Source organism: Bos grunniens, chromosome 4, assembly GCF_055505025.1.
Source record: "Bos grunniens cultivar Pamir isolate PY7600 chromosome 4, Bosgru_T2T1.0, whole genome shotgun sequence".
NCBI lineage: Eukaryota > Metazoa > Chordata > Mammalia > Artiodactyla > Bovidae > Bos > Bos grunniens.
This window is the reverse complement of record NC_141168.1, coordinates 5042704-5065329: the sequence shown is the minus strand read 5'-3', so window position 1 is coordinate 5065329 and position 22626 is coordinate 5042704. Positions and strand designations below refer to the sequence as shown.

General features: G+C 47.2%; 1 protein-coding gene across 20 annotated transcripts in view; it reads left to right on the top strand.

Moving 5' to 3' along the window:
- The window catches only part of ACTR3B (actin related protein 3B), a 104214-nt gene that overhangs the window by 33735 nt on the left and 47853 nt on the right, over window positions 1-22626 (top strand). For 17 of the 20 annotated variants that reach the window (XR_015161879.1, XR_015161875.1, XR_015161874.1 and 14 more), the window contains 6 exons: window positions 594-704; window positions 12448-12543; window positions 13437-13544; window positions 16997-17140; window positions 19979-20152; window positions 21568-21660. Coding sequence is in view for 11 of the 20 variants with exons in the window: in XM_086394743.1 (XP_086250869.1) it covers window positions 594-704; window positions 12448-12543; window positions 13437-13544; window positions 16997-17140; window positions 19979-20152; window positions 21568-21660 (726 nt within the window). In the remaining 9 variants the exon portion in view is untranslated. Of the gene's footprint in view, window positions 1-593; window positions 705-11586; window positions 11762-12218; window positions 12343-12447; window positions 12544-13436; window positions 13545-16996; window positions 17141-19978; window positions 20153-21567; window positions 21661-22626 lie in introns of those variants that run through there. The other 3 variants (XM_086394745.1, XM_086394746.1, XM_086394744.1) reach the window with 3 other exon arrangements.

Here is a 22626-nt window from a genome sequence, read left to right as displayed (position 1 = left end):
TTTGTGTGGAGACGATGCCCGTGAACGGCAGAGTGCATTTTAATTCTTCTGTTGGAAAAGAGGTTTTTGTTGTTGTTGGTTTGACTCGGGTGTTTTGATGTGGGAGAGCAGGTGAGCTCACACAGCCTCGGGATGCAGGACTGACCTGGGATGCTGGACCGTGTGGGAAGCAAGGTCTGCTCCCCTGGGGTATTGCAGGTGGGCTAAATACCCCGCCAGATGTGGAAAAGTTGTAGATTGATCAGGTGAAAAAGCAGCACTAAAATTATTTAACTAGACGTTTGTTCTAAAAACCCTACAAACTCCACAGATCAAATGGTGTGGTAGGTTAGCTGTACTTTCCCATCTGTTACCTATCCCATTGTTAAGACAATTCTTTGTGCTTAGAAATGGCTGGAGTAGAATATAAGCAATAATCTAATACAATCTTTCTGGCAAAATGCCTGTTACTTCCTTATGTAAGTTCACATTCTCTCCATGCAAAGGCCCTATTTTCTCTAATAACTGGGTCTCTTCCATCTCTCCTGGGCCAGTGTGGTTGTTAAACTGTGGATCTTACTGATATGAACGTGGTTTGGTTTCTCTTGCTCTAGTGGCCAATAAGGCATGGAATAATTGAAGACTGGGATCTGATGGAAAGGTTCATGGAACAAGTGATTTTTAAATATCTTCGAGCTGAACCTGAGGATCATTATTTTTTAATGGTGAGTGACTGGAACTAACAAGAATATATCCCCGTAAATTCCAAGTTGCTTAGATTTTAAGTCCAAGTTTCATTCTTCCCTGGGGAGCTTTAAATTCCTGCTGAAGCTGTTTGTATGAATCGGGGTACTTTTTGGGTAAATGACAGAAGGCTCAGCAAAAATGTCTAGAACCAAAAGGGGCTTACTGTCTCACAAAATGGGAAGGCTGCTCCAGGGCTGGTTATTTCAGCAGCTCAGAGATGGGAGGCGACGGCCAGCCTAGGCACTAGTTCGGCCTCTCATGTTGGTTGCCCTCCGGCCGGGATGGTGGCCCAAGTTCCTGTACCACCTCTTGGTGTGTTGGCTTTCAGACGTAGAAGTGCTTCCTAAGAATTAAGAACCCCTTCCCAGAAACCTTCCTGGTAGATTTGCGCCATCCCTCCATGCCTAACCTGGTCCCTTGCAAGGGGAGTGCAGTGACCTTCACAGGTGTGGGTAACCAAGATTCTCCCTGGGGCTGATGAGGGGACCACGTCAGACACCTGGCCCCAGGAGGGCAGGTCCGTAAATGGGCCTCCAGAGACACCGAAAATGGGGGAGGAATGGATTTGGGTGGGAACCCAGCTGTGTACTCAGATGTCCTCCTGAAGTAAGCGTACGACTCTGATTTTGCTTCTTATAGCGGAGGAAACTGAGTCAAGATGTTACTTTGCCAGGATTTAAATCTTACTCTGAAATAAAATTGAGCTGAATTATGGGCCCTAATAGTGTGGTACTTAATTGATCTTGTTCAAACAAGGTAAAACATGACAGAGAAATGAAAAGAAATCTCTCATTATGGAATCTTTCCCAATTGTTCTCTTCAACATCACATGTTCCCTTCCATGAAATGTTCTTTTTAAGTTAAAATTAATTGCACGTAGAAAACACGTGCGTTATGGAGAGAAATTGCACACAACATAAATTGCACATTAAAACCTACATAATTTAGCTTTGGATTTTTTCCATTTAAGTACATTCTCAAATGGTCCCTGGTCCAATTATATAGTTCTCTCTAATGTTAAATATGGAGTGTTCTTTAGAATTATCTGCCTTAAAATATGCTAACTACAAAGACTGTTACAGTGGCCCATGGAATCTGTATATTTAAATCTATTAGAGCAAGTCCTTGAAGGTGCTCTGATCTTTTTTTTCTGGCTATGTCACCACAACTAGAAATTATCGAGGGTGAGTACCGTGTTTTTTTGGCCACGTGTATTTTCTCTCTTATGCATCTACTGTGGTTTATGTAAAACAATTGGAGCCAGGAAGCTGACGGTGTGTCTGAGTGGTTTTATCTTTAGAGCCAGAGCAAATCACAGATTCCCACCTGTCACATTTGGCGTTTCCCCTTCTCTTGCGCATCACGTAACTACCTACCTGCTGGACAGGACTTTAGGGGAGGTGCCACCCAGCAGCTTCCTTCTGTCTGCCCCAGCTTCCCTGCCAGAGCTTTCTTCTCCCTCCACTCAGGATGCCTGCTCTCAGCCTGTGGGGCAGATGCACACCGCTAGGACACAGCTCACAGGCAACGTTTCCTCCAAGAAATTTTTTTCTGCTTGAGCCTGCATTAGCCTGGGAAGCGCTAGTGGTAAAGAACCCGCCCACCAGTGAGGAGACACAGGACCCGTGAGGTCGATCCCAGAGTCAAGATCCCCTGGAGAAGAAAACGGCAACCTGGCAACCCTCTCCAGTGTTCTTGCCTGGGAAACGCCATGGACAGAGGAGCCTGGTGGCTGTGGTCCATGGGGTCACAAGGAGTCGGGCACAGCTGAGCACACACTCGCACAAGATAAACCACGGTCTTGAAAGAAGTGTGGCGTGCTTCATATGAACATGGAAAGGTTCATTGGCCAAAAACGAGTACCTACAATGAACCCTCAGAAATAATCCAGTTTTTTAAAGGTCAGAAAATCCTGTGTTCCACGTATTGTGCTTTGGACTTTCCAGATCAGTTCATTGCACAGTGTGACCGAGGCGGTAACAAGAGGGACGTGTCTTTCAGGTTCATCCCCGCAGTCCTCTGTTAATGGGGAAGTTCCGGGGGGTGAAGCTGGTGTAGAGAGATGTATGGTCGAGTCTGAAAGTTAGCTGAAGACATTTATGAAACTGTGGCATCAGATGAAGGCTTCTTGGGATAAGAGAAGCCAATGGGGTTAAATTAAAGGTCCTCAGTCATCCCGCAGATTGTTCTTTATGGCTGTGGTGACCAGATGCCTGGATAGCGTGAGAATGATCTCATCGTGGCTCATGTATTTCAAGACGTTTCAGAGACTCAGCTCCTCTCGGTCATGTGGATTGAGCAGATAGCAAATGGGAGTCCTGCCCTTTTCCCAACACTGATTTGCCCAGAGCTCAAAACAGAATCGCTTGTGTTAGAACCTTGGGGTGCTCTTGAGTGGGAATTGAGTTGTCTCGTTGGAGAGATTTGCAGACTTTTTGAATATGAGTCAAGGAGGAGGAGCAAGCAGCATGCATGCCCGAGAACCAGGAGCAGCAGGAAAGATGGACGTGCCGGCTCAGAGAGAACCGCCCTTCCTTCGTGTGTTTCTGCCACGGGGTCCTCAGTGGCCTGGGTGATGCCCGCCCATGTGGGTGAGGGCCTTTCTCTCTACTCGGTCCTGACTGCTCATGTCTCGCTGAGACACCTCACAGACACACCCAGAAGCGATGCCGCACCCGCTTTCTCGTCCCTCACGCTGCCGTGTGTCCTGACCCTCCGTGCTGCTTCCCTTCCTGACTCTTGAGAGTGACGTGGACCCACTCTGTCCAGCGTGGTGGTCGCCGGCTGGAGCGGAGGTGGATGGCCCTGGGTTCGCGTGGTCCCACCCCTGACCGCGTGCTTTCCACCTTCCAGCACCTTGTCATCTCCTCTCCTGTTCTCCCCTCCTTGAGGATTTATACTTTTGAAAAGGTTACTTCGCTGCAGTTATCGAGAGTCTTGGGGGTGGAGCAGTGTTAGCCCATGTGTTCAGTTTGCTGTCTTCATCAGGCGTGTGGATTGGTTTTGAGGCACCGATTCATTCATTTAGAGTTAGTGCCAGATGATGTGTCACCATTATTAATGAATAAAAATGTGTAACTTGTGTTCATGTGACGTTTCAATCGTGTTTCAGTATTAAAAAAATAAGAATTTGATATCTCTAGTTTAAATCTCATACTAAATAATGGTTTGGGAAAGCTTCATTTAGATTGGTGTCCTAAAGGAACAGTTATGAGCAGGACACAAAGGAAGTGGAGGATTGAGAAAAAACAGATTTATGATTACGGTTCTCAGACCCCATGAGAATTGGCTCTTAATAATGCTGAATTTAATTTGGGAACCAGGAGAACCTAATTATATTGAAAACATTCCCTTAAATGGAAGTATACAGATTTTAAGGTAAATTCTTCCCAGATGGTGAATTGTTTGGTAGCAAGTAATTAAAATGTAAAATGCAGTGGTTTAAGCAAGTTAAGGGTTCTCTTTTTCTTAAATACATTTGTAGTAAGCAGGGCAGCTTCTTTATGTTACTGGAGATCTGTTTAGCACATGGCTTCCATTCAAAGGTTACCTTATGACCACAGATTGACTGCTGCAGCTCCAGTCATAACCTCTGCATTCCAGGAAGGTGTTAAGAGCAGCAGAAGGGAGTCTACTACTTGAGTATCCCTTCAGCCTTGTAAGGAGCTCTCCTAGAAGCCACATCCACCAGCTTTAGCTTCTTGTTGGCCAGAACTTAATCACTTAGCCGTCCCTGTCCAGAAGGAAGTCTGGGAAATGCTTTTCCTGTGGGCCCATGGTCGATCAGTGGTCATTAAAGCAGAAGGGAGACTGGGTGCTGGGTAGGGAGCTCGCATTGCCTGCCGTAATGACGTGACTGTGGGCATGAAGACAGTGGCAAGACAAGATCCCATTCAGCGTCTTAACACTCTGGCCGGGTGTGGCGAGGTCGCCTGTGCTAGGAGCCAGCAGGCCACTTCCCCAGCTCTGCTCGCCGCCCTGCCTCTGTGAGTCTCTCTGTCTGGATAGATACATCAGACAGCTGTACTGGGCAATTCTGTGGAACTTTGCACACAAGCTGTAACCCCAGATTTCACAACATTTGTAAAGATTTTTTAGTATAGGACTGTAAGTGTGAATTAGAAAATTTGGAAGATATCTGTGGGACTTTTCACACCCCTGTGCCATTAACATACATTTTAATATTTAGCGTATCTTCACTTAATCTTTTCAGTGTGTTTTTATATGTTTTTGCATCAATATTATGTTTTCCATCCCTCTCCCCCCATGAGGGGAGAGGTTTTCATAATCCTCATTTTAGTGGCTATATAACCCTCCATCCAGTGAATACTGCCTGTCTGTTTAGCACTTCCACTATTTTTAGATGTTTACTTTCACTTCCAATTTCTTGGTTTTATAAGAAGTAATATGAAGTAATCTTTGCATAGTTTTTTCTATATTTAGAATACTTGTTATGTTAAAGATATAAAAGTTATGTATTAATATGATTTTGGGGTCCAGAAGTATTAATAAGTTTGAATCTTTAGTGTACCGTTTCATACTAAAATCTTCAGTGTACAAGAGACCACATTATTTGAACTCTTGTCGGAATTGGATTAATATTTTTGATTATCTGACATTAATTCGCATTTTTAATAACTTGGACCTTAAACCTTTTTCGTATGTTAGTTGTCTGTCCTGTTTTGTGAATTGCCTGTTCATGTCCTGTGCTGTGTTTTTACATATCAGTGTTATATTGCTTTTCCTATAGCTGTGATTTCTATGAACTTTTTTTTTAACCTAGAAGATTTTTTTAATGTGTTAGTCGCCTACTCACGTCCAACTCTTTGTGATCCCCTTGTACCAACCCACCAGGCTCCTCCATCCGTGCGATTCTCCAGGCAAGAGAGTACCGGAGTGGGTAGCCATTCCCTTCTTCGGGTATCTGCCCAACCCAGGGATTGAACCCGGGTCTCCTGCACTGCAGGTGATTCTTTACTGTCTGAGCCACCAGGGAAGAAAGATTTTGGCATCTGGTCTATTACTTCATGACAAATAATAAATGGGGAAAAAGTGGAAACAGTAACAGATTTTATTTCTTGAGTTCCACAATTACTGTGGATGGTGACTGCAGCCATGAAATTAAAAGATGCTTGCTCCTTGGAAGAAAAGCTATGATAAACCTAGAGAGCATATTTTGCTGACAAAGGTCCGTGTAATCAAAGCTCTGGTTTTCCAGTAGTCATGTACAGATGTGAGAGGGGGGCGGGAACATAAGGCTGAACACTGAAGAACTGATGCTTCTGAACTGTGGTGTTGGAGAAGACTCTTGAGAGTCTCTTGAAGTGCAAGGAGATCCAACCAGTCCATCCTAAAGGAAATCAACTCTGATTATTCATTGGAAGGACTGATGCTGAAGCTGAAGCTCTAATACTTTGGCCACATGATGCAACTCATTGGAAAAGACTGATGCTGGGAAAGCTTGAAGGCAAGAGGAGAAGGGGACGACAGAGGATGAGATGGTTGATGGCATCACCGACTCAGTGGACATGAGTTTGAGCAAACTCCAGGAGATAGTGAAGGATAGGGAAGCCTGACTTGCAGTTCATGGAGTCGCAAAGATTCGGATATGACTGATAGACTGAACAACAAAAGTTTCTTTTGTGGTAAAACGTACATACCGTAAAATTTACCATTTTAACCATTTTTGAACGTCCGGTTTGGTGAATGGAATACATTCCCATTGTTGTGCAGCTGTTACCACCATCCACCTCCAGGACTGGTTCATCTCCCAGCCTGGCACTCTGACCCTGTTAAAGAATACCTCCCCCCTTTCCCCTCCCCCGGCTCCCCCAATCCTCCTTTGTATCTCTGTGACTGCAGCTCTTCCAGGCCCTCATACAAGCAGACTTGAACAGTATTTGCCCTTTCGTGACTGGCATGCTTCACTTAGTATAATGTCTTCAAGGTTCAGCCACATTGTAGCGTATCAGAATTTCCATCTTTTTAGGGCCAATAAATATTCTTGTTGTAGGTATGTACCATATTTTGTTTATACTGTGAACTCTTACGTATAATAGGTAGCAACCTTTTGTCAAGAGCACATACTTGTTTTTATCATTTTCCCCCCTTTGCAGATTATGTTTTGAGCTAATATACCTGTGAATTTTTATGTAGTAAGCCTATTTTGCTTTGATATTGACACGTAATTTTCATCCGTCTGGGATTTATTTGGAGCACCAGTTGACACTGAGCTCAAACCCAGGAAGAATCCAGGAGCCTGGCTTCATCTGTTTTCTTGCTGGGAACGTCTTCCATAGGCTCAGTTTTTGCTTCACACCAAACAGGCAGCTCTTGGCTGGGAGACGAGAAACACTCCCTGTTAGCAAGCACACTTTCCATGCTGTTTTTGTCTTCTCCTGATCCTTTTTTCTCCTCTACTTAGTTTAAATGCTTTGTTTATCAAGTGTACTTATTAAGGTGCTTGCATTCCTCTTCAAGGTGAGAAAAGATTTTGTAGCACTCTGTGGTTAATCTATATAATTTCTTCTGGCATGAGTTAGGTTATCGACAGTATAGCTGACATTTGCCCAGCACCTGCTGTGTGCCCTGCCCCTCCCCCACTCAGCGTTTGCATGTATTTACCCAGTTATTTAACCCCACCAACAGCCTTTGTTTTTCAGGTTGATATGCTATGCTATGCTAAGTCACTTCAGTTGTGTCCGACTCTGTGCGACCCCACAGACGGCAGCCCACCAGGCTCCTCCTTCCCGGGGATTCTCCAGGCAAGAACACTGGAGTGGGTTGCCATTTCCTTCTCCAATGCATGAAAGTGAAAAGTGAAAGGGAGGTCACTCAGTCGTGTCCGACTCTTAGCGACCCCATGGATTGCAGCCTAATAAGCTCCTCCATCCATGGGATTTTCCAAGCAAGAGTACTGGAGTGGGGTGCCATTGCCTTCTCCGTTTCAGGTTGATAGGAAGCACTTTAAGGAGATATTTGGTAGCCAGCACTGTTGAAACCTGCAGCTGTTACTCACGTGCTTTAGATGAAAGAGGTCTAGAATAGCAGCCATGACGCTGTGCTGACCATGCAGTGGGTTTGTTTGTTTTTAAGGAAGTAACAGGTTTAATCGCAACACCTTGAGGCTGGCACGTTAAAATAAGTTACATGTTGGGTGACTTTTAGATCCCTTATTTACAGTCTGCTTTTGATGCCTCTATTATTTCTTCTTAAGATTGCGTTCTCTCTCCCATCCGGGGAATATATTGATTCTAATTACAGTAATTAAAACTTGCTTGGGGCACTGGGTTTGAGCTTTGCCTTAGTTGCTAGACAGGAGTCTGAACCAAAGCCCCCGTCGACAGCCCGCTGACTTGTTTGAAGAGACAGCGCACAGCACGGAGTCAGAAGGTGCAGAGGACTTCCAGTCCTTGGGGCCTCCTCTCGGCTCTGCGCTGCCGCCCGGTGTGCGTCCTGAGAGGACATGTTCCTGAGAGGACCCGCCTTTCCTGGGTCTCAAGCAGAGGGCTTAGTGTGCAGGCACGGGCACTGCACACGAGCTTGTGTGTGCCGTGGTGACGAGGTACACACACTGCTGTACATCTCGGGTTTACATTTTATTTTAGACTCAATTGTGATGAAAAGCGTTGTGTGAAATGTACCCCTTTATCCGTATGTTCCTGTTTAGTCCAGCGTGCTGCCTGTGTTCACCCTGTGCTGTGACAGGTCTCTGGAACGTTCCCATCTCATTATCTGACACTCTGCCCTTGAAGCAGCTCCCATTCCTCTCCACTGCACACCTTGTTTTGTTTTTTTGAAGTTGTTGACACAGAAGAACATGAAGGCGTGTTCATGTGACAGCTTATTCGAGGGAGTGTCTCGTGTCAGCACCCATAGAGCCCATGCTTTTTAATCGCTGCGGAAGGTTGTGTTTATGGACGTGGGGTCGTTTGTTGCATCAGTTCTTAGAGATGGGCATTTGGGTTTTTTCCCATCTTAGAAACAGCGCCTCTCTGAGGCACTTTGGTTTTTTTGCGGGGATAGGGTGATGCGATTTTGTTTCCTGGTCTTAGCCGAGAGACTGTCGCTAGTAGGCGTGTCTCTCACTGCTCCTTGCTGATGCTTTTGGTAACAATAACTCACCACATGCCAGGTGCTGCCTGGGTTTAGGCTCCTGTGAGGTCAGCACTAATTGTGCAGAGAGAGGAAGTCAGTTTCCAAACTTAGGAAAATCGAAGGCGGGGCGTGAACCACAGAGCTCTCCTCCTGGGCGGGCTGGTGTGGGCTCGGCTCAGCTGTTTTGCTGCCCGCTATGGTGTCTGGTTTTTATGTGTTTTGTTTATGTGTTCATGTTTGAAAACTCAGGTTTGATTTTTCTCTTTGATTTTTATTGGGTGAGTTCTTGCTGAGAATTCAGTAATTTTTAAAAATTGTTTTAGTTCCTTTTATTTGTACAGTTTAAAATATTTTGAAAGAATGTTAGACTTGAAAGTTTAAAAAAATCTTTACAGATTACTTCCATATACTCTTTCTCCAGCTCCCTCTGTTAACATCTTTCGTAACCGCAATGTAATTATCAAAACTAGAAAATCAACATTGATGTGATGCTGCTAACTCATCCACAATCCAGATTTGAATTTTTCTGGTATTTCCCTTTTTTTGGTCCCAAGACTCAGTATTTAAAACTTTTTTTTAATGTAGCTATACGTTTGTGTATTTACTTGCGTTGTAGGGGTGACTGCTTCCTCCTGTGCTTAGTGACTAAGTTGTTACACTTGAACATTTTCTCACCTTCTCTTCCTTTCCTCTGTCACCTGCTTTGGACTGATTGTTACTAAACACTGGGCTTCCCTGGTGGCTCAGAGGGTAAAGAATTGCCTGCAGTACAGGAGACCCGGGTTCGATCCCTGGGTCAGGAAGATCTCCTGGAGAAGGGGTTGGTTACCCACTCCAGTATTGCTGCCTCGAGAATTCCAGAGATGGAGGAGCCTGGCTGTAGTCCATGGGGCTGCAAAGAGTTGGACACGACTAACACTTTCACTACACATTCTAATATTTACATCTGTAACGTTGTGTATACTAATATATGTGATACTCTGTCAATAGAACAATTATTTTTTGATTCCATGATACAAGGTTATCAATGTCTTTTTATTCTTTCCTCCTTTCCATGTATACCTCTCAACTTAATACTGGTTCTGCTGATTTAATTTACAGTGTTTACATTCTGTTCTATGGCTATAATTCTCAGAAAAGAAAAATCTTTATTTCTACATCTTATATGGATTAATTGCTCACTGTGAGTCATTGGCTGTACTTTCTGCATTTTGATTGTCTGGCTAAAACTTATCTCCTAATAGTTAATTCAGGAAAGCTTCATAGGAATGAGATTCTCCCAGGTTCTTATATGTTTAAAAGTGAAAAGGGAAAGTCACTCAGTTGTGTCCGACTCTTTGCGACCCCATGGACTATACAGTAACTCTCCAGGCCAGAATATTGGAACCTTTCCCTGCCACAGGGGATCTTCCCAACCCAGGGATCGAACCCAGGTCTCCCGCATTGCAGGCAGATTCTTTACCAACTGAGCCACCAGGGAAGATTTGTTTTTACAACACAACTGGTTAGCAATGTGTCACACCCTCCTGCCCTGAGGACCCTGTAAGTGACCCAGTGGTACACACCTGTGTAGTGTTGATGGCTGAGACCGGCTGTACTTTCTGTGCTTTAAGGGTTGTTCTGTGTGCTCAAACATTTTTTGTTGTTCAGTTGCTAAGTCGTGTCTGACTCTTTGCGACCCCATGGACTGCAGCTCGCCAGGCTTCCCTGTCCTTTACTATCTCCTGGAGTTTGCTTAAACTCATGTCCACAGAGTTGGTGATGCCATCTAACCATCTCATCCTCTGTCTTCCTCTTCTCCTCTTGCCCTCAAGCTTTCCCAGCATCAGGGTCTTTTCCACCGAGTCAGCTTTTCTCATCATGTGGCCAAGGTATCTGGATCTATTTCTCCACTCTTCTCCAGTAGCATATTGGACACCTTTCGACCTGGGGGGCGTCCATCTTCTGATGCCGTATCTTTTTGCCTTTTTGTACTATTCATGAGATTCTCCTGGCAGGAATACTGGAGTAGGTTGCCATTTTCTTATCCAATGAACCACGTTTTGTCAGAACTCTCCACCATGACCCATCCATCTTGGGTCGCCCTGCCGGGCATGGCTCATCACTTCACTGAGTTATGCAAGCCCCTTCGCCATGACAGATGTGTGATCCATGAAGGGGCTGCTCAGACTAAGCGTGCTAAAATCCCACAGTGTTCTCTCAGAGTTCTGGAGGCTTCAGGTCTGTAGTCAGGTGCCGTCAGGGCTGGTATCTGGTGAGACCGTCCTTCCTGACCTCTCCGTGTCCTCCACAGTCTTCCCTCTGTGCGGGTGTGAAAGAGAGCTGTCCGGTCTGCCTTCCTTTTCTTGCAAAGACATTAATCCTGTGGAATAAGGGCTCCCCCATGACGTCATGTACCCCTCTTCCCTCCCTAGAGGCTTCCTCTCCAGATGCGTTCACACAAGGGTTGGGGCTTCAACGTAGGAATTCTGGGACACACAGCTCAGTCTATAACAAAGGGTAACGTGGAATTTTTTGCCTAAAGGCCCAGAGAATTTTTATTTATTTATTTTTTCTTTCTTTTTTTTTGCAGCTTAAATATATGATGTATATCCATATTTATTGACATGGAAAAGTGTTCACAACATACTGCTGAATGACAAAAAGCAGGTTTATTTATTCTTTTTCTGTAATCCTGTTTACTTCCTCCTCTTTGATAATGGTAGTTATTTTAAAACAGATATTTGAATTTTCTGAAATGTCTTTACCATGATTTTCACCTGATTCGTTTTTTTCTGTTTTTCTGGGTGAATGTTTTTTGGTCTGCCGTTTGTTTTTCCTGTTACTTTTCTGCCTTCCCTCCCTTTCTCGTGTGGTGTTTTTATACGGCCTTTGGCTGGTTTCTTTGAGTTCTTTCCTCATCTTGGAATGAAGGGAGTTCTTCTGGACAGCTCTGCGTGTGAGTTTGGGCCGGGCGCGGGTGAAGAGGGTCTGGGCGAAGCTGCTTCTGTGTGGGTCTTTCTGCCTCGCAGCTGATGGCAAAGTTGCCTCATCTGACCTTGTGGCCTGTGCTCTCACAGCAGCTGGGGCTCGGGGAGGGAGGCTTCTCAGCTCTTCTCTGCTCAGACTGGTCTTGTTCCACGCCGGGGCGCCCTGCTTCAGCTCTTCTCGGAGACCTGCGTGGCTGGCCTGCCATCTGGAGTCACCGGTCCTTCCCCTTCTTGGTGTCCTCTCTTGTCCCGGGGGCGGGGGGTGTTACTGCCCTTGGCAGCTCGCCGCAGGTCTCCTCAGCTTCAGGGTGTGTGGGTGTTGCATTATCGAAGGTAGAGTTTCCTTTTCTGTGTCTGGTTCTTGTTTTGGGGGTGGCTAGTAAGAGCAGAAGTGTTTAGAGAGGTCCTTGCTCTGCTGTGTCAAAGCTCCTAAGACATTAGGAGCTGTAAGACCATTTCTTTCTTTTTTTTTTTTTTTAGACCATTTCTTAAAGTACTGATTTCTTTAGAGTACTCCCTGAGTGTGCCCTACCTGTGAAATTAAGAAATGGTACAGCAGCCTAGTTATCATGCTTTTAGGGTAACTCTTTTATGATTCTGTTGTAGTGACATGAAATTTGAGTGAACGCTACATACAGTGAATGTTTTCTTACAGACAGAACCGCCACTGAATACACCAGAAAATCGAGAGTATCTCGCAGAAATTATGTTTGAATCATTTAATGTCCCAGGACTCTACATTGCAGTTCAGGTAAAAGCAGAGTGATTTTTATGATTCTTAAATATCCTTGGCTGTCTCATAGTGGAAGGTGATCCTAAAGGCTCCTGTTGTGAGACTGCTGTGTGTTCTTCCTTTTCTGCACCCTCCACACACACACACACACACACACACACACACACTATTTGGGTTTGAACTCAAATGCTGTCTGAACGTGTTCTGTGATCTGTGTTTTTACTGCTGGTATGGAGCTGTCCAGCTTTTGTCTTTTCACATACATGAGCATCTAAGGTATTTGGGTGACAGGCTTGAGACAATGGTTCTTTTTTGGCTTCTTTCCCTTCTGATCATAAAAAAGAAAAGATGCTATAGAATCTGTTGAAAAACAGAACAAAACTCTCTAGAGAACAAAAATCCCTTTGGGATTTGGGCTCCATGAGCTTGTAGAAGCTAATTGTTCTGAATGTGGGGTTTTTGTTGGTTTTGGTTGTTGTTATTTATCTGCTACTCTATATAAAGGAACTGAGATTTTTGGGAATAAATTTTTAAAAAGTATCTCCCAAAATATTTTCTGCATACTCTGGTCCTTCACTTCTAAGAAAAAGGAGGAGGAGGAGTTACATAGAAAATTAATCTGGGAGATAGCAAATGCCATGACCTCTGGTGGTTCTTACCAGCTTTTCTTTGCAAGACTCTGGTTTATTTTGCAGAAAGCTTGACTCCTTAGGTGAAGCTTACAGAATTTGCATGTTAGTCCCCCATGGGACTGGGATTTGAATTCTTGGGGGAAGATGGAGGGTGGGGAAGGGAAGAAGTTACTCAGACTTGTTGAGTAAGAGAAGGCTTGACTGAACCTGAGAACCCTCAGGTGAAGGCCTTGGGAAGAGTCTCCCCGAAGGCTCATGGTCTCCGTGTCTCCCCTGCAGGCAGTGCTGGCTCTGGCCGCCTCGTGGACATCGCGCCAGGTGGGCGAACGCACGTTAACGGGGATCGTCATCGACAGCGGGGACGGGGTCACCCACGCCATCCCAGTGGTAAGCGGCATCTTCAGGGCCTTACTCTGTGGGCCTCACCTGATCAGAGGTGAGGGAAGAGATGAAGGGAAAACACCCTTCTGGAGTTAAGACACCACTTTAGAGGACATGGCTGTACTCAGCCAAGGTAGCAGGAGTTTCACACCCAGGAGTGTGAGAAAGAAGACAGCGGCCTGTGTCCGTGGTGCTGGCAGTTTGGGATCTGCAGTGGGAGGTTCCTGCAGTCAGAGTGTCAGCAGTGGTTTGGGGTCTCCTGGGTTCCGCGTGATCCCACGGTACATCACCAGGGGGTTTTCCTGGCTCTTGTTCTGAGCTGTCCGCTTGGGTATCAGTAGCTCAGGATGACCTCTTTGCTGTGTCACAAGAGGTGGGTAGCTTGACCCAGCTCCTGCTTTAGAGGAATCACTTCTTGCTTCTTATTTAAGAGCCAAGAAAGGGAGATGCCCTGGTGGCTCAGATGGTAAAGAATCTGCCTGCAATGCAGGAGACCGAGGTTTGATCCCTGGGTTGGAAAGATTCCCTGGAGAATAGAATGGCACCACGCTCCAGTATTCTTGCTTGGAGAATCCCACAGACAGAGGAGCTATAGTCCATAGAGTTGCAGAGTTGGACATGACTGATTTTCACTTTCAAGGGATGATTGTTTATTTTGGCCTGCAGAATACTCTGCAATGTCAGTTTTTGGTTTTAAATTTCAAAGTGTTAGAGAAGTGATTTCTTAATTCAGGCTTCAAGAGAACACTATCTGTTTTTTCTTTCAGTCCAGTGGATTATTTAAATTAATTATTTGAAAGTGAAAGTCACTCAGTCGTGTCCAACTGTTGACCCCGTGGACTACACAGTCCATAGGATTCTCTAGGCCAGAATACTGGAGTGGCTATCTGTTCCCTTCTCCAAGGGGGATCTTCCCAACCCAGGGATCGAGCCCAGGTCTCCCGCATTGCAGGTGTATTCTTTAGCAGCTGAGCCACCAGGGAAGCACATTATTTGGTTTGCTCTTTTAAAGATGAATTGAAGCTGCCTGCAGGGGGCGCACAATGGACAGTCAGACCCGCTCTGATTCCTCATCTTCCTCCTCCAGACTCAGATTCAACCCTGTTACTAGTTATCAACGGATACTGCAAGTGTGTTTTTTGCATACATGGGTGCGTGTGTGTGTCTTTTAAAAGTGCAAACTGGTGGTTTTTTTTAAAAGCAATTCATTTACTTTAATTGAAAAAATAGTCACCATTTCATTTCAGGCATTTGAGAAGTGATATACTAATACGCTAAAGCTTTAATTCCTGGAAGGCCAGCGTTCACTGCAGGGCAAGGTTCCTGTGTCCACAGTCCACAGTCAGGAGGATACAGCCACATTCCTCCCGCCTGCCCCCCTGCCAGTGTGCCCTGAGCCCCGGGGGGGTGAGGAGAGACGGGGCAGAGCCTTCTCCGTGCTGGCAGAGCACCCTCCGCTGGGCCCTGAGCCCTCCCCACTCTTGAGGGCCATGACCAGTGTTGGAGACCCTCGAGGTTACTGCTGAGGGCTGGCCTCCGCGTTGAGGTCATGCCCTCAGAGACAGGGCAGACCTGGGTCTGGACGGCGCCCTGCTTTTTGCCTCCCTCTGGCATCTGGTTGAGGAGAAGAAAAGAAAACTTCTACATGGTGTTCAGGCCCACAGAGAAAGCTGTTGTTCAGCTTTTTATCTGTTTCTTATTTCCAGTATTTTCCTGATTATAAAAATTACATTTGTTGAACAAAATTTGGACAGATAGAGAAGGGAAAAAAAAAAAAAGACCTGTAGTACCCACTCAGAGGACTGCATTATGCTTTTGGTTATATATCTTTCTAAGCTCTTAAACACACGTGCATATATTTTAAGCAGAATTAGAATATTCTGTGTCTGATTTTGTATTCTGACTGTATAGTGTAATCCTAAATTTATATTTTGCATATTGGTTTATCCCTAGTGTATGGTTAAATATTCTGTGTAAAAAATAGTTACTACATAATAGCCCATCCTCTGGGTATAGCATCACTCATTTATTTTCCTGTTGTTGGTTTTGTGGGCCGTTTTAATATATTTAATGCTGCAATGAAGCTGATTGAACACTGGTTGAATTCATTTTAGAAAGTGTTATATATAAAGCATAGATGGTAAAGAATCCGCCTGCAGTGTGGGAGACCTGGGTTTGATCCCTGTGTCAGGAAGATCCCCTGGAGAAGGGAATGGCAACCCACTCCAGTATTCTTGCCTGGAGAATTCTGTGGACAAAGGAGCCTGGTGGGTTACAAAGACAGAGTGACTAACACAAGACATAGAATATAAAAATTGTGAGTGGTTTGTGTCAGAGAGAGCTCATATTCTTATGAGTGTTTATGTTTATCTTTATTATTTTAATAATTTGTTCATATCTTTTATCTCGATCTTAAAATATTTAATAAATGGCTTGGACTCTTTGGGAAGGCCACAGCTTCTCTGCTAGATGGAGTTACGTCAGAAGAAACCTCAAGAGGAACTCAGGGACTTGTTCCTGCAACTTAACTGGTGATGGCGTCTGTGCTTACGGCTGTTAGGACTGACACGCTGTGACACAGAGCCGCCTCTGTCCGCTCTGTCCCAGGGGCTCGTGGCCCAGGAGACAGGGCTTCACGGGAGACTGAGGGTCCCTTCTGCACTCGAGGAAGCTGGCCTCGCTGACCGTCAGCTCCCTGGAGCGAGCTAGAGGCGCCCAGCCTGGCTTCTGTGGTGGCTGTGCCCGCAGGGCAGTGGGCGGGGGCGCCAGGCTGCAGCTCCTTGCTGGCACCGGCGGAGGACGGCCCAGCCCCTCCCAGCGTGGTCCCCCGCGGCGGAGCGCTCAGGGGGGCTGACCAGTCATCCCTGAGCAGTGCCACTCACTGCATGGTGGAGGGCACCACTTCCTGGGCGCTTACTACCTGCCCGGGACTGGCTGGGTGCTGGACTTACCCATGAAGGCTGTGTCACCAACATCCGCCCCATGTGCCCCACGTTATGCATGAGGGCACCGAGGCTGAAACGTGTCACCAGCGTCCGCGGCCCCTCAGCCCATGCCTGTGGAACCAGACTGAGTCCAGGTTGTTGGCATCTGCGTCCTGCCTGCTAACCAGATTGCTGAATTTTCACGACAGGTCCACTTCTCGTTGCTGTAACACTTATAAATAAAACTTTTTCCTTTTCGTTAGAGGAACAAAAGGAGGATTCATCCGTTGTTCTGACTGGCAGCCATACTTTTTGGAAATAAACTGTCTTACAGGGTTTTCTCTTCACATTCTTGAAAACATCAGGTTCTACTGACGGAACCGCACTTGGCTCCAGGCCTGAGCGAGCCCTCCGCAGACAGTGTGGCTGAGGGAAACCCCGTGGTGCTGCGCGGGCAGGGCAGACTCAGCCCGGGAGCCCGTGCCTCCTGGACTTGCTCACAGGCCTCCCCTGGTCTTTTCCCTCCTTCCCTAGGCAGAAGGCTACGTGATTGGAAGCTGCATCAAGCACATCCCGATTGCAGGGCGGGACATCACCTATTTCATCCAGCAGCTGCTGCGGGAGCGGGAGGCGGGGATCCCCCCGGAGCAGTCTCTGGAGACCGCCAAAGCCATCAAGGTAGAGACAGGCGGGGGCAGGCCGGTCTGCCCGGAGAGAAATGGTGTTTGGAGGGTTCCCTTGCTGCCATCCCCCCCGCCCCCCGCTTCATCTTCCTTCCTCCTCCTTCCCCAAGAGAATGTGGGTCTCTATCCGTTTATGCTTGCGGGGGTTCCTGCTGTTAATGAGGGCAGCTTGGTGGCCGGGGTTGAGCACCGGACCCAGGCCAGCATCATTTCAAGGAGCCTAATTAGGTTAGAACTTCAGTTAGCTGAGCGTGTCTGCCTCCCCTCCCTCCAAGTTCATCTCTAGCTTAGGGAGCAGCAGCAGTGATGTCAGGGGTCTGGTGAAGTCAGCCAGCGTTCAGACGCATTTCCAGCACCTGTAGAGTGTGGTTCTGAGCCCTGTGAATTACAGCTCAGAGTAATGCTGTTCCAGGGTGCGGTCATTGATCGGCGCCCCCCACCCCGCCCCCTGTCGTTTCTAGACTGTAATGACCATGCTGGAAAGGTTTCAGGGGCTTTAAGATCAAATCAGTAAGATGAGAAGAAAAACGTCCTACAGGGCCTTTCTAAAAGTGCCTGCTTGACCGGGCCCATCAGTCTGGTCTTTGTGTTTCTCTGTATCTAGCAGCTGACAGACCCTTTTTAAAGAAGCTTTCTTTCCAGGTTGAAAATCAGGACAAATAACTGAAAATCAGGACAGATCACTAGAAATCAGGACAAATTACTGTTTTTTATTAGAGCCAAAATGCAAGAGAGTCTTCATAATACAAGGGTGATTATTATACAGATGAAGAGCAAGGGTTTTGTTTATGGAGAAGCATTTAAGTGTGGGGGTGACACGGGGCCTTGGGCGTCTCCCCTTCTCATAGAGCACACAGCATCTGAACCTCAGGGAGTTTAGCCTCCCGTGCCTGTCCCCAACTAAGCACCCAGTAAGGGGCTTGAAGGGAGCAAGGGGGCACTCCCTTTTTTCCCCCCGCCCTCGGTGAGCACAGGTGTTCTGGGGCCGAGGCTTCTGCGAGGAGGGGCCCCCGCTACCCTGGGTGTCCAGGACAGGAGCTTCCAGGGAGGAGGCGCCTCAGAGCTGAAATTGCAGCCCCGGCCCGACCCCAGATCCACCCTCTCTCCTGGGAAGGTCACGGAAGCGTCCTTTTAGACTGAAACCTCCCCCATCTGCCCTCCCTTCGCCTTTCTTCTTGTTCCTTCCCTGCCCCCTCTGTCATGCACGTGACCAGCCCTCGGGGTGGACGTGGGGGAGCGGAGCCCTGAGCGGTGACTGGGGGGCTGCTTTCCGGGTCCCCGTGGTGGCCTTTCCTTGTCGCGGGCCCTCTGGGGCCCGGTGCTGACCCTGACCCTGGATCTGGTGCTTTCAGGACGCACAGCCTGTGGCTCAGCTGTGAAGTGGGGCTGAGAGAGACCCCTGTCCCTCTAGCCAGCTGCCTGGCCTGTGGTTAGTCCTCCACTCACTCCTTCCTGAGACCGGGGCGGGGGCGTCCTGGAAAGGTGGTGGAGCCCCTACACCCCACAGGGGTGGTCTCCGCAGGCCTGAGGCTGGTGGGCCTGGCACTCACGGTCCTGGCAGCGGGGGTTCAGAGCTTAGTGCAGACACGGCTGCGCCCCATCCAGCGTCACTGAGGTGTTCATGCCGTCACTTAGACCAGTTGAGATGCCCTAAGAACTCAGCAGGCCTCCAGGGCAGCGGCACACTTCTGTCTGCAGTCTACAGACTTGCAGTCGTATGGACTCACTCTGATGTTAACGAGCACAGTGTTGTGGAGCTTATAATTTGACAGAGTATATCAAGGATGGCAATAGGATCTGTTTCAGGGATTCTAGGACACTTCAAACTTATTATCGTGAAACCACCTTCAGTTCAGTTCAGTCTCTCAGTCGTGTCTGACTCTTTGCGACTCCATGGACTGCAGCACGCCAGGCCTCCCTGTCTATCACCAACTCCTGAGGCCCTAAGATGTGCGGTGAGCATGAGCTCTGTGCCTGGTGTTGAACACAGCCTACGTTGCCCACAGGAAGCTTATTTCAGGATCTGGTAACCAAGAGCCACCTGCTTCTCTGCTGAGGTCAGCTCTCAGGACAGGTGGTTGACCAGAGATCCCCAGGGGAGCATCACCAGACGCCAAGGAGACACTGGGCACGTCTCAGGCTGGTGCTGGTGCCTGGGTGAAAACCAGGAGCAGGTTCTCAGGCTGCGGTGCGTGGCCACTCTGTCTTGCCCATTGGCCTCTTGTCCGTGGCGCCTGGCACCTTGTAGCGTGCCGTGTCGTCTGCTTCTTCGTCACGTCGTTGCTTCCTCTCCTGACTCCGTGCTGGAGTGTGTGCTCCAGCGGGCAGGGGTGTGTGTTTTCTTGTGAGTCCTGTGTGTCCACGTTGTAGAGCTGGTGGCTGTGCCGTGTCAGACTGCACAGCAGGTTCAGGACCCGTGATCAGCCGTGTTCAGTATCAGGGTAAAGTTGGCCGTGTTCAGTGTGGGGCTGCAGTGCAGGTCTGCTGGTCTGGGTGGACGGCTGTGAGTGCCTGGGCAGGCGCCGCGTGGGGCCCCACGAGGAATAAGGAGACAGGAGATGGAGACAAGATACCTAGTACATGCTGTCAGTACTTCCGCTGATAAGCAGCAGAATATGACAGGGGAGGGCTGAGATGAATAGCCAAGCTGCAAAGCAAGCAGGTTCACTCATAGTCTGGAGCAGAGTCATGAAAAGTCTGTGAGGCCGGATCGCGTCCGCACTGGAGTTGTGATGAGCGGGCAGGACTGGTTTCGGGGTGTCCAGGGCTGGGGGTCACTGGGTCTCGGTCAGAGGCAGACTCTGGTGACTTCTCTGTGTGTGTGTGTCTGCAGGAGAAATACTGCTACATCTGCCCTGATATAGTCAAGGAGTTCGCCAAGTACGACGTGGATCCTCGGAAGTGGATCAAACAGTACACGGGGATCAATGCCATCAACCAGAAGAAGTTCGTCATAGATGTTGGCTACGAAAGGTTCCTGGGCCCTGAGATTTTCTTTCACCCGGAGGTAAAGAGGCGGGCTTTCTGAGAGCAAAGTCCGTCGTGTGTGGTGGAGCGATGCTGCCCCCTGGTGTATGTAGGCAGCAGTCCTCGGGCCGCCTTCCCGTAAGGACCGCCGGGCGCCCGCTGTACCCTCTGCAGCTGTTACAGCACCGTGTGTTATAGCACCTGCTTGACTGTCGCCCTTTTTAGACCTGGCTCTCTGTTGAAAAAACAGGTAACAAGTGATTAGGAAGATGCTTTAAGAGCAACAGAAGATAATGGAATGGTGTTGCTCTCATAGTAACGAGAAAACTAGTTAACCCCCGCAGGCCATCAGTGTGGGCGTAGGAGGGCACGTGACCTTTCCATTCTTTGTGACGGTCTGTCCCAACTCCAGTTTTGAACCCCGTGTTTCCTGCTGCAAATTAAAATTAGTTAGAGCTCCTGTCTGAGCAGCAGCCTTTCCATCAGTTAGGCTTTAAGAATTACAGGCCTCATTGTGTTAACTATAGTCACAAAGAGTTATTATTAACTCTTACAGATACAGTAATGAAGAGACGACATTTTAAGATTTAATAAAATGGGTTGTATTCGTATTTTGGTTTGTTTTTCTAATTCAGTTTGCTTTTGGTAGGTAGGTTACACGCTGCCACCTGTTTCCACTGTGTGTCACCTTTTGTGCAGGCAGATGGCTCACAGTGTCACCTCACCACAGTCTTAACACTCATTCATGCCCTTTGATATCATAGATTTAAAACAGACACAAAACTGACCATGACCAGTGAACAGCTGGTAAGCACCTGGATGTTACTTTCTTGAGTTCATTAAAGGTGTCCTTGATTTTTAAAGCATAGTTCAAATGTTTAAAATTGAATTCTTTTACACTTCACCTTATTTGACTTACAGAACTGAATCGAAGACTGTTTACTCAGTGACGTGACCATTACCATATTGTTTCATTGGAAAGCCACCCCTTCCAGCCGTCCCCCTTGCACCTCCGCCAGGCTTCTGGCTCAGGTTTCCAGTGTGATCGTTCATTGGCTGTGTTTTCTCTTGTATCCTGGGCTAATTTTTACATGACATTAATACTCATAAGTGATACACTTGTTCTTACTCACGGTGTTTCCATAACATCACACACATGTGACTTACAGTCTTGGACTGAAGGACTCCTGGTGTCTCCTGACGCAGGGCTGGGTGCTCTTGGCTCCTATGTGATGTTTTCCCCTCACTGAGCCCACATGTGTCGCCGGGACGTGTCACCATCAGTCACCCCATGCACACTCACTTGGGTTCGTTTGACATACCAATATTTGACGTGGTCATTCTAGCCTGATGGTTTTAAAAGTTACAGTACATACTGTATTTATTACAGTCACTTTAAAAAAAAGTTATTGAGAGAAGTATGTAATGTTTCTTTTATGTTTGTACAAAATTCAGTTTGCCAACCCAGATTTCATGGAGTCCATCTCGGAGGTTGTTGATGAAGTCATACAGAACTGCCCCATCGACGTTCGTCGTCCGCTGTATAAGGTATCAGCCGCCTGGGGGAGGTGCTCGGGTTTCATCCCACAGCCTAAGGCCCAGCGTTCTTAGAAGAACAGGTTCTTAACATCAGTGTGCAGACGTTCCTGTCTCACCGTGGTCTTGTAGGATTTGTTAAAGGCCAGCATACTGGTGAAATGTTTTTCTTGGAGTGGAGATGACATAAATGTTTGGAAATAGGACTCAGTTAACCGGAAGTTTTTAATTTAAGTCTTCTTGTATCTTTATTCTTATCTGGCCAGCTGTATTTTAAATTGGACAATTTTAACCCTGCATAGTGACCGATAGATAAAGGCAGCCCTTCCCCGCCTGCTCTCCCTGAATTCGCTGGTCTTGCTTCACGCATGTTTAGGTTTGTCCCACATGTGCTGTTGCCAGAAAGAAGTTAGATCCTAACTGAAGCGTCGGGTGGGAATGCCCATGTGATAATGTTTTCAAGAATTCTGTGTGACCAGGGAGCTTTGAAACCTGAAATGAGAAAAGACTAGTCTGTGTAATTACTGGATAAAAGGAGATGTTGCTGACAGCTGGATATTGAGAGCAGGAAGTGGCGGTCAGCTGGCCTTCCTTCACCTGTGGTTGCCCTCTGCCTCATGCTCTAGGCCCGCAGCCTCTGCCGAGTCTTACCTTCTCAGCTCGGGGGGCTGAGCTTAGAGGAGACCATCAGGCCCGGGAGTGAGGGCGTACACAGTAGAGTACTGTGTAGTCTTCAAAAAGAATGAGGTGAATCAGTGTAAATTCAGATGAAAAGACGTTATAGTATATGTTAAGTGAAAAGGGAAATCGTAAAATTTATATATATTATTATTTAATTTAAAATGTAGTTTGTGTATGTATATATACACACATCAGATCAGATCAGATCAGAGTCACTCAGTCGTGTCCGACTCTTTGCGACCCCATGAATCGCAGCACGCCAGGCCTCCCTGTCCATCACCAACTCCCGGAGTTCAC